General features: G+C 37.0%; 1 protein-coding gene across 2 annotated transcripts in view; it reads left to right on the forward strand.

The window, feature by feature from the left end:
• The first annotated feature begins 506 nt into the window (after positions 1–506).
• The window catches only part of LOC118773071 (V-type proton ATPase subunit H), a 67,832-nt gene continuing 55,970 nt past the window's right edge, over positions 507–12,368 (forward strand). For both annotated transcript variants that reach the window (XM_036521825.1, XM_036521826.1), the window contains exons 1-4: positions 507–555; positions 5,807–5,930; positions 10,666–10,765; positions 10,960–11,049. In XM_036521825.1, the coding sequence (XP_036377718.1) occupies positions 5,827–5,930; positions 10,666–10,765; positions 10,960–11,049 (294 nt within the window). In that variant the 5' untranslated portion in view covers positions 507–555; positions 5,807–5,826. The remainder of the gene's footprint in view (positions 556–5,806; positions 5,931–10,665; positions 10,766–10,959; positions 11,050–12,368) is intronic.

Genomic DNA, 12,368 nt, shown 5'->3' on the forward strand with positions numbered 1-12,368 from the left:
ACCAAACAAGGATGAAGAGTAAACTTGTTAGGTAGCCAATAGTCATAGTAATGGCTGTAGTCGCATCCTGTGCTGTCCATTCCTTATTTTCAAAACTGAATTAATTCAGATAAAATAACACTGACGTGGCAGGATGGACTGAAATACATAAACTGGAACAAGTAAAACAGAAAAATGTTTTGAGACCAAAAAGGACTTTCGCCCACTGGCCTTTCCTCTGCTGATACAAAACCTGGCATCGCAAACCAGGAACATCATTTGAACTAAACATAAATCCTTCTTGTGTAGGCACGGAGCATTTGTCTAAATTTGGAGACATGCCAAATGTATTAATCTGATTTATTATTAATGTCAATGTGAATACATGCGGCACTACCAACCAGTTACTAGCCTACGCTGTCCTTCCAGCGATTATACATCTCAATCAGCGTTCTCAAGCAGTGTCACGTTAGCTATTTTCCATTGGTCTATCCCGTTAAAGCCGTCCCACGTGAGTAAGATAATCACATGACAGCAGTCGTGGGCCGTGTCGGAGAGTCAGCTGAGACACAGCAGGTAAGATGAGCAGCTAAAAAATTAGCTGGCAATTTTGGTTGCTGTTTATTGTGAGATATTTTAAGTACTATGTATATTGCGTTTATTTCGAAGTACAGAAACATATTTTGCTAACATTTTCAGTAATAGTGTATAAGATACACGTCGATATATTGGATCTTAGTTCCTTAGCTAGCTAGCTAGCTAATGTTATTTAGCTAGCCAGCTTAACTTGAGCTAGCTAGCCGGCATCAGAGGTTGTAAGCAGCAGTTTTGACGACACCACAGATAATACAAGCGATGCACAGAGATTAAATTGTATGTTTTGACATTTACCGTCTAGCTCGACAGATATCTATCTGTTGTAGGTTTTCACTAGATTATCAAAGAGCGTATTGAAACCACTTGCTAGCTAGCTAGCTGGCTGGTTTTACTTCTCTAAATTAATTATGCAATATTGTCGTTCTTTATGAAATAGTCCAAACGTTACTCTATCATTTGAACAAAATGTCCATACACGCCACTGGAGAATAATGTTACTGTGAAGATTTTGGTTACCACTTAATATATAGTCATCTTCAAAGTGTCTAGGTTGGACTACATTTTCACAACTTTGTTCTCTTAAAGGTTCCTGGAGATTTAATGGGTAGAGTTTTAAAACGAATAACTTATAATTCATTTAGCAAATACTTTTGTCCTGACCAAGATTACATAGTGGTAAAATAACATGACTACATTAAGTTCATTTCACAGGAACAAGATGAACACATGTAGCTAACAGCCATTCACACAGTGATTAAGCATACATTACTATTTTTATCTTGCATATAGTTCCCTACTATCTTTCAGAGCAAAGTACTGCATTGTATTATCAAGCACATGGAGTCTAACGATTTACCTCACATTGTGCAAAGTGACTCATTGTGCCTAAACTTTAGTTATGTTTTTTTTTTTCAGTTTGTAATGGCAGTGTTGTAGTCTACTCCCTTGTTTATATACTGAGAATGTTGAAGTGTGCTCATCATCTTAAATACACAACAGAGCTTAGCATATGACCAATGCAAGTAAACCAGTTATTTGGTGCATTTTTCCACAGTACATCACACAAGAGCAGATGTCATGTTCAGAGTAATCATGTTCCTATAAACTTCCTGATTCTCAAGAATTTTTGATCTCTAATATAGAACTCACTTTTAAATGTAAATCCCTTATGTTCTTTACCATTGTGTTTGATATTCCTCTGTCCTTGTTAGTTTTCTTTATTTTTGTGCTTTTTGACAAACTGATTTCCCACAAGGTTAATTAGCTTTACATCTCTGGGTATGTTGTAAGATTTAATCGATTATAGGCCAATAAAACGTCAAAGGTTTGATGGTGTTCCCAGTTGTCCAGAAAGTCCCTTTTAGATTGTACCAATTCAAAAGGTACAATTAGTGAAATTACCATCCAGATGATAATTATTTTATAAAACATTCTCAGATGACACTAGATTGTCATGACAGAGTATTTTGTAGTGTCACAGATACATTTAATTAAAATGTTTTTTGAATTACTTTGTGTATTTTGTCATTTATATTTCAAATGTGTTTGACAGATGCTCTTATTCAGAGTGAGTTACAAAAAAAGGTACACAGGGCCATATAATAAGGCCACATGAGAAGCAGAAAGCATCTAACCACATCTGGAAAACCACACTGTGCATATTACACGGTGTTACAGGTGATTCAGGGAAAGTATTTTGTAACAAAGTATTCAAATAGTGAAATATTTTATGTCCTTACGTATGGGGAGCTTTGCTAAAAGGTAGCTTCCCTGTTTTTTCTAACATTGACCTTGCTTTATGTCGCTGATACATTGTCCATTTCACTCTCTACCATTTCATTTAAAAAATGTTCCTGTTCTTCCCATCCTTCTTTGCCATGCCTGCCTTCTGAAACTCTGCAGCTTTATGAAGGAGCTCAGTGTCATTCTTCCTCTGCATGCAAACAAAACTTGAAATTTCAAGTGTGCTAATAAGTGAAATTTTCAAAGATTTAATATACATAAATCTAACCGTTTTACATAACTTGCTTAAGTCATTAGCCTTTCAGCTTGTCAATACAGATTTATTTCTTTTCATCTGTGAGAGAATGCGAAAAAAAAAAAGTTTCACAGTACAGTGTGTGTAACATTCATCTTGATGGCTATATATTTACAATAGCATGATGGTCCGTGATAGCCTGTTAAATTAAATGATAATATTTAAAAAAATATATATGCTGTAGCTCCCTGGAGGACACAATTCAGATATATTTACTGTTGCACAGAAAGCTACTTTTCATGATTGCTTAGTAATTCTAATTTATTTATTTATTTATTTTTTTAGTAAACGGCAATAAAATATCAGTTCAACAAGAACTTTTTGTTGATCCATGGGTTTTTAATTACAAGTTGTTCTTTTAATGTAAGTTTTGTGACAAAATGCATTGAGTGAAGAAAACTTGTCATACATTAAAATGTCAAGGAACTCCCAATAGCCCTGTGTATTTCCACACAGTAGCTTGCATGGACTTCTGAGTAAAATTTAAAAATGAATACCATTACTTCCCTATTTCTGTCTAGATGAAGGCGGCAAAGTTATGTAGTCTGTGTCTATTTAATACCTGTGTCATGTTTCAATTTTCAGACATTTTTTCTAATGAAAATGCATGTGAAAACTTCACACTGTAACCATTTCTGTCATAGATAAACAATTAAATCTAAAAAGGGTCAGCTTGAAAGTGGTCAGTTTTTACTGTTTTTTTTTTCCAGTTTTTACCATTGATTAACTATAAAACTAATTATATGTTGCTGGCCAAAGAGATTTCTCTACCTTTAACACCTACAGTAGTTAAGTGATCAATAGTGCTTTTACAAAACCAATTATCTAGTCTGTTGACATCCTGAATTCAAAAGGGTCCACCTGCTTAGTTTGTGCTAAGGTGTACTGTTGATGCCAGATACTTTGACAACATAGGTTGCAAAAAAATATGTAAGCATATGAGGGTGGCAGTGTAGCATAGTGGTTAAGGAGCAGGACTCGTAACCGAAAGGTTGCCAGTTCAATCCCCGCTGGGACACTGCTGCTTTAAGAATATCAGTGAAAAATTGATACTAGAATTGTTAAGGAATTGCAGTTAATATAAACAGCCATATTAGGAATGAGTTAAGAAACATTGATTGTGTAGCATTATAAAATGCATTGCAGAGTGATAATATATGTATGGAAGTGATGTGATGATTCTATGCTTGATTTGAGACCGAGGGGTATTCATGGGACACCATACTGTTACATGAAATAAAGTACAATGAAAGGGGTTTGATATGATCTGCCCAAATTTCAGTCTTTGCTAGCTGACATGTATGGTCTGAAGAGTTAATCCCCCGGTAAGCCAAGAAGACTTTTCTAAGATTTATAAGAAATCCGTGATCATTTCTGTCAAATGCTGCACTTAAGTCCAAACATAAGTCCATCACCGAAACGTAGGCTTGGTCAAATGATACAATTAAATGGAATACAATAGGAGCAATATCTGAACTCTCAACTTGACAAATACCTGATTATTGGAAGAGTAAAAAAACAAGTGTGTTTTTAGAGTTGTTTGGATATACGTGTGGTTTTTCATGTAATGCTTTATAGCAGTCGTTTTGAAGGAGGGGCACATATCCTTTGTAAAGAGCACTTCTGACTATTTACAATAGTGTAGAACAGAGATGGAATTGTTTCCTTTATATAATTTTTTAAGAATATGATCTTACATATTTATATTATTTAGAATTAATAGTTACTTTTGGTTCATTCAGGGCTCTGCAGATAGGAATTCCAGCGGTTGCCCTAGCCCAACAGAGTGAGTGGTGTGATTGTCTAGCATGTGTATCCAGCAACAGTCTGAGTTAGTGGTAAGGAACAGGGCTTGTAACCCTGCTTGTAAGGTTGTGGGATTGATTACCAAGTGGGCCACTGTTGTTATTCCCTTGGGTAGTGTACTCAACTCAGTTGTCTGCATAAATATGCAACTTTACAAACAGATAAGATGACAGTTGTAAGCTACGCAATTCATTCTGAAGGGGAGTGTCTGCTAAGGTAAAGTAAACATTAATGTTATTTAGAACATGTAAATGTTTTGTTGTCATTTTTTAATTAATTAATTTTTTTACCAGACAGTGTGGTTGGCATTGATATGGCGAGATCCCATTTGTTTGTGATTCCAGCATCTCTCACGGAGGAATTTAGGATTGTGTTTTTAGTCTCTTTTAAGTTCAGAAGAGGAAGAATAGAGCTGCCAAGCTGACATGACTGTCTTGTAAAATTGCTCCAGTTGTTTACAACTAGTAGTCTGCTTATTTATTTCCATCTTTTCCTCCTTCCCTTGCTCTGGTATGTGTTTGCAGGTAAAAAAAAAATAAACACTTGTGTTCTTGACACAGCTCAATAGGCTCCTTAGGAGATGTGCCTGTGTGGGTTTGCATTAGTGCTAATGTGTTGTTGATGTGTTGTTCTACTTACACGGCTCTCTGACTGCCTGTTGCTGCCACTTCTACAGTTTACAGCTTGCCTGAAACATCTGCCTGCAGCTGACACATTGCACTGTAGAATGACAACTCGCTGCAGTCCTCGTAAGCTTGTCTTGTGGAAACACTTATTTTGCAGTTTTAGTGACAATACTCTGATTTGACAGAGATTTAACTGCAGATTATAAATAATTGCAACTGGTTAACGCCAGACACTGTAAATTGTACCTCTCTGAGGTATAGTTGCGGTGTGAATGCAACAAGTTTCAACAGTTGTTGCCGGAAACTCATGACGGCTGTTATCAGGGCTAGTTCATTCATTTTCATTGAGACATAACCTTAGCTGGTTTATGTTCTTTCTCCTATATGCTTGAGAACTGAGAGGAACTGATACGTGTTACACAATAAGGATTTTCCATTCTTTACATCTTTCTTGCAGCAAAAAAGCACCCAGTTCAGTTTAAATGATTACATTTTCACATGTAAACATCCAGTTAGTTTTCAACTAAATTCTGCTGTATAGCTTTAATGTCTTTTTCATGAAGGGACTGTTTAATTTTGTCTGACTCCAAACTCTTTAATGTTAGTATTAAATTATTTGCACTTCTGCCGTTTAACATTGTAAATGCATTTTTCTGGATTCTCGTATTCTTTACGAGTTGCTTCTGGAATGGTAGACCACCTTGATGATGCAATACAATAAAGTAACGGCTTTTATCAATTTGTCTTTATTTTCACCCAGCGAAAAAGAAATTGGTCAAAATGGACATCCGAGGAGCTGTGGATGCTGCTGTCCCCACCAACATCATTGCAGCCAAGGCTGCTGAAGTCCGAGCCAACAAGGTCAACTGGCAGTCTTACCTTCAGTAAGTGAAGCCCAGTCTGTCTCTCTCCTAGGGGAGAGCTGTGAGGCGGATGCCAGATGAAGACCTTGACAGTTGTTTGTTTTTTTCAGTTTGTTTCCTGTCACTGCAGAGGCTTGGTGTCAAAGAAGCACACTAACCTGTGATGTTTCTGTAGAACTATAGGAAGTACATTTTGAAGTTGTTTTTTTAAGATACAACTTGCATTATATCTGAAATGGAGCCGAGTTAGAGTTACATGTTTGATTATTTTAACTCATTAATGATCATTTATTGGAATGGATTTTCACATTAGCAAATTAGCCCACACTGGTATTTCCGGTATGATTTAATGTATAGTCCAAAGCTCATAATTTACTAGACTAGACTTGGCAACTATTTAAGACCCATATGCAGCGATGTGAATGACATCATAGGACTGTTACTTCAGAGTGAAGCTTTGCCGACTGCAGTTTTTTTGTCCATAAATCTTGAATACTTCTTCGGGGAGTGCCATTTTGCCACCGAATCTTAGCGAACTGCAGAGATAAATGGTGATCTCCCTACTGAAAGTGAGGCAATTTATGGACAATCAATAGATCCATCAGGTCAGTAGTTTAAATGCTCAGATTGTGAAGATGGTCAGTGCTCCAAAAAAAAAAAAAACTCCAGTCATATGTAATGGGTTGCCTGTGGGGTGAAGATCAAACGCTCTACATATTTGCTGTTGTATTTTTTTGTTTTGTCCTTAGATTTGCTTTCCTTTGGCATGCTTGTGTGGACTGATGTGTGAGTTTCACGACACCTTTGAAGTGTCAATCTGCCAGCCCATTTTAATTAATTAAGTAACAATGGCAAAATGTCATGATACATTAATATTTTCCTAAAGGCCCAGTAATATTATGATTTCATTTAAAGTCCATATCACACAGCCAAACACTTACACACATATTTTTACCACAACAAACAAAGTTAAGCATGTTATTGAAGACTGCCACTGTAGTGTCCGATTCCATAAATTGGAGCTGCTGGGACTTTGTTTTTCACTGTGGTAAACTGCGGCAAGCTCAAAGTCATTACCACTTCCCAAGAACTGACTAAAGAATTGGTGACTTTGGTCACTGATATCTCTTTGTAGGGCTTGGTAGAGAATTGTGAGTTTTCACCTCACATGTCAGTAATCTGAATTGCAGCTGATGGATGAATAGATTGTTGAATCCCTTGGGATCCTATGCTAAAATGACTGGTTTAAAGAGCCCGCTGTCCAAACGAGACATCAAACAAGTGGGTCGATGGACCATACAAAGTAGATAATTTGAATACAAGTCTCATTTGCATTCATGCATTATTCATCCTTAACCACAACCCATGTCCAATAGAATAAAATGGAATATAATTTATTTCTTGGACTCCAGGAAATTTACCAGGGAGCATTTGCAAATTATTGGAACAGTGGTCACAAACATACTGCCAACACTGAAACTCAAATTTGTGATTCCTTGTTCTTATTCATGATACTGTAGTCTCTGCTGAGCCTAAAATTAAAACACTGAATTATGAATAGCCTGACTGTAAACTGTTTTATCACATGATTCATGGTTCTGTGGATTTGATACTCATAAATAATAAAGACAACTGTTTAAATATCCACGCAATTCATCAGCACCGCGGGCAGCACTGAGAATGGATACCATGCATTTTGACACAGTTATACTCCTCACATATATTGTCATGTTGTTTATGATATATTCATATTATATGTCATCTGTCATAAAAGTTCATTAAACCAGTAAGTATATTGTTTGCTCTTGAGAAGATTTTCTCTTTCTCTGTCTTGATAGTTGATTGCCACTTTGCGTGGTGAATTCTGTTGGTGAATCATTGTCTTGTGTGTCTCTCCACCAGACTTTAAATATCAGGAGTCACACAGCTCTGTGTTACTCTATTTCCTTGTTAAAATGGCTCTCAGAGAAGGCTGTGTTCAAGCTATTAAGGTGCCTGTCATCTCCACTTTACACTTGGCTACACACCGCAGTCTAAAATCACTTATGATTGGTGTGCTTGCTCCCCGGATTAACTTCCTGACCCTTGCGTTTGAGTGCAGTCGTCGAACAAGCATTTTATGGTGATCAGTTTGCGGGCTGTCCATTTATAGCATGAAAGGGCGGGCTTATTGATGCAGTCCTGTGGAGAAATTGAGAAAATTGCTCACTGAATGTGGGGAAACTTTCAAGTCAGTTCCACAGCTGTAAATTTATATCCATAATGTCATTTGATTGTGTTTGTTTCAGTAGACGTACTGCAGATTTAGGAGATGTATGGGGATAAACTTATAAATGCCAACTCCAGTGTGCGAATGGCGTGCAGTCAAGCAGGGAAACCGACAACAGAAATAGGGTGAACAGCACTAATTATTTTATTAAAGTGACAAAAAAATAAACTAAATAAACTAACAATAACAAACAGTAGTTAACTACAAAAGAAACCATGAAACATGAGGCAATCAGTCCCTGAATGTTTCCACCTGTGGGCTTCAGCCCTTTTTCCCCCTCTGATCCAGATATAGGGCCTTAAATAAGCTTACCCCCCTTAGACCCTACCATTGTTAACATTAAAATAAATTAACCAAGGAGAAACAATAAAAACTTAATTCTCTCCCTAACATACGTAACATGAAGATACAGAAACAACAAATTCAACATACACATTTACCCCACTACCAATATAGTGAAATTACACATTGAAAGCAGTTCCCCCCTCGTACCACACCAAACTGCACTTCCCACAGTGCATAAACCCACCACGTTCAGTGCGGTGCGCTCCTTTGCAAATGCCACCAGACATACACACGAGTACAACCGGGATTTCTTTACTACTGAAAGTTTGATGAATGACATATATAAGTCCAAACATAGCTTACTGCTAATACAAAGTAACGTGTAGACCCGGTAAAATGTATATGTACAGTTTACTAATGTACCAAGGTAAAATGTGAAGTATTATTTTATTTATATTTTTATTTATTCTTTTTTTTTTTTTTAATCCAAACCCCCAGAGCTCATTCTACCACTTATTTTGGTGGATAGATAATAATGTATCCAACCAACAAATAAACAAACACACCAAACCATGTTTGATTTAATATTTACAGTATTATTATAATATATTGTTATATATATATATATATATATATATATATATATATGTATATATATAATATATATAATTATTATATTATAAAATTCCATTTTAGACGACACGCGTTTTCCCTCACTTCCTCATAGTGAGACGGATACTGAACTTTGGGACGGAGAATTATAAAACACGATTAGTTCTCCGTCACATCCAGTATTGATATTTATTCTGACTTTTATGAGAGTGCTGCAAACACTGTAATTGTGTGCAGAACTTCATTCAGCTTAATGTGAACATAAGAACATAAGAACATATGATGACGAGAACAGGCCATTCGGCACAACTAAGCTCGCCATTTCTTAATTAAAGAGTATCCAAAACTGCATCAAGTCTAGACTTGAACACAGCAAGGGTCTCTGCCTCAACTACATGACCTGGCAACCTATTCCATGTATTGATAACTCTTTGTGTAAAATAATGTTTCCTTATATTAGTGCGGAACTTACTCTTAACTAGTTTCCATTTATGTCCTCTTGTTTTACAGACTGAACTCACCCTAAAGAATCTATTATAGTTAACCTTATTGATTCCTTTTATAAATTTAAATACCTCAATTAAATCACCCCTAAGCCTCCTCTCACTTAGTCTAAATAGGTTAAGTAACTTGAGTCTTTGCTCGTAGCTTTTATATTTCATGCCAGGAACTAATTTAGTTGCCCTTCTTTGAACCTTTTCTAGAGCTTCGATATCTTTTTTTATAGTGCGGTGCGCAGAACTGCACACAGTGTTCCAGGTGCGGTCTGACTAAGGCATTGTATAATTTCAATATAACCTCTTTAGATTTATACTCAATAGTTTTGGCTATATATCCCAGCATCCTGTTAGCCTTCTTTACTGCTACAGCACACTGCCTAGATCGTGTTAAGCTTGGGTCAACCATTACTCCCAAGTCCTTTTCAAATTGAGCACATTCTAGTTTTTTTCCACCCATGAAGTAGTCTTGTCTAAGGTTCTTATTTCCCACATGCATGCATTTCCCACATGTATCTAAATTGAATGTCATCTGCCAGGTATCTGCCCACTTTTGGATGCTGTTTAGGTCTTCCTGTATTACCTTAGTTGATTCTATGCTGTTGGCTAGACCCCCTAGTTTTGTGTCATCTGCAAATTTTTCTATTTTACTACTAACCTCTGCATCAAGATCAGCCACATGAAACCACAATCTCTGTTGAATGGGCTAGTTTTTGACACCCTCAGGTCTTCAAAGAATGCCTGAGGTATTTCCCATATCACTGCTAACAGTGTCATTGTGGATTTTTCAATTAGTGACTGTGTGCTGAAAAGTCCTCAGACATTTCATAGTATATCCCAGCCTAATTAAGCTTGTGTTGAAACATGATACTCATGGTGAAACACATATTAGTATGGACTTTAACTTGATATGTAATATTATAAGTTAGGGATTATGTTTTGTTTGTTTGTTTGTTGTTTTTTTTCTTTTCAACAGTTGTGTATCCAATGTCATACAGTAGTGTTGATCATTCAGTACTGTATTTCATTCATGCTCTAACTACCAAATTAAAAGCCTCAGTTTTTGATTCCATTTCCAAAAAATGTCTTTCAGAGGGCAAATGATTTCTGCAGAGGACTGTGAATTTATTAAACGATTTGAGATGGCTCATTCTGAGGAAAAGCAAGCAATACTCATCAATGAAGGGCATCAGGTATTTCAATGTTTCATATGCATTTATGTTATTCTGTATCTGTTTTCCCTTCATAATGGTGTAAAGGTTGCAGTATGTTGAAATTAATCATGACAATGGTAGCTTAATTATCTGTGCTGTCCATCTACTGTTCAATGGGGTACATTTATTGTCTTTGTGAAATGAACTAATGTGAATGTACTTCCCTTTCCCAGTGTGCAAAAACCTTTCTCAACCTCATGGCCCACATTTCCAAGGAGCAGACCGTGCAGTACATCCTGACACTGATTGATGATGCGTTGCAGGTAAGATTGCTCAGTTTCACGTATATTGCCAGTGAAATTGTGCTCCTCTCGTAAATGCACATCTAACTGACAAAGCAGGCTTGCATGTAATCTGTAAACAAATTTACAACATGTTAAATTTCCACCTCTTCAGATTTTGTTTCCTCACCATCTGACAGTTGTTTCTCCTGGAACTGGAAGTTATTTCCATGAGATGCAAATAATGAGCTGATGTTTTCCAGTGGATGAAAAGCATTGTCAACCAGAGGTTGCAGGCAATCACAGAGTGTTTATGTTTAAATATTGGTGCCTTTAGGGTTTTTGGGAGGAGTAAATTATGCACAGTCACAAAGGTAGTGTTCACCATACTGGGTATAACTTGGCTACATATTGCCAGGGACCAAGAGCTCTCATCAGCAGCTTGCATACAGCTGTAGGCCATACCTGCAAAATGTGTCAGAAATGTTTGTGTACTAGAGCCTGCTGGCATTTTCTTTTTTTGACTTTTTAAACAAGTAAACTGCCATTTGTTACAAAGATATTACATTAAATTGGTTGAAATGTGGCCAAAAATCTCCGTTGATCAAAGTTGTTCAACCACGGATGGAACCACGTTCGACACATGACACCAGGACTTCAAGTTGCGAAATTCTGTAGCCGTGTTCCTGCAAACAAGAGAGGGGGCTCCAGCACTGATGGCCTAACAATGTTTAGTTATTCATTTTTTCCATCTGAAGCCAAAGACTGAATATAAATATAAACACTTAAGCACTTTTTCCTGCCTCTTCAAAAGCCAGTCACTCGATGATTAAGTGCCAACAGTTAATGGCTGCTAGCACTAAGTCTTCCTCCTCCCATGAAGACCAATAAATATATTCTCTCTGTCCCCTCTCTGTCTTTCTTTTTCCGAGTAGTGGGGAGTCGGAGGTTTTCAGTATTTGTGAGTAGGATTGATGATGTTTGGCGTGCATTGTGCATTAAAGTTTTGAAAACTTGCCGTAGATCTAGAAAACAGCTCAGTGGTATATTTTCATAATGCTGACTCTGTAAGCTTCAGACGTCAATGGAGTTGAGCAGAGAATTTAAAAATGTTAGCAGCCAGGCACAGACCGTCTACAGAACGATGCACTCGATGTATCGGTGAGCACTGTTCAGAGTCTGTCGGAGACAAAGAAGTATATTTCATGTGACATGCTTGGGTACAGAGATTCAGAGATGACGGCTGGGCCTGAACAGGGACACGGAATGTGAACACTGAACTGTGACAGAGAACTCTGAGCCCATAGCTCCAATTGAGAGATATGTGGCCAGTGTGATTGGTTGGATGGTTAGGAGGATGA

This window comes from Megalops cyprinoides, chromosome 2 (genome assembly GCF_013368585.1).
Source record: "Megalops cyprinoides isolate fMegCyp1 chromosome 2, fMegCyp1.pri, whole genome shotgun sequence".
Lineage (NCBI taxonomy): Eukaryota > Metazoa > Chordata > Actinopteri > Elopiformes > Megalopidae > Megalops > Megalops cyprinoides.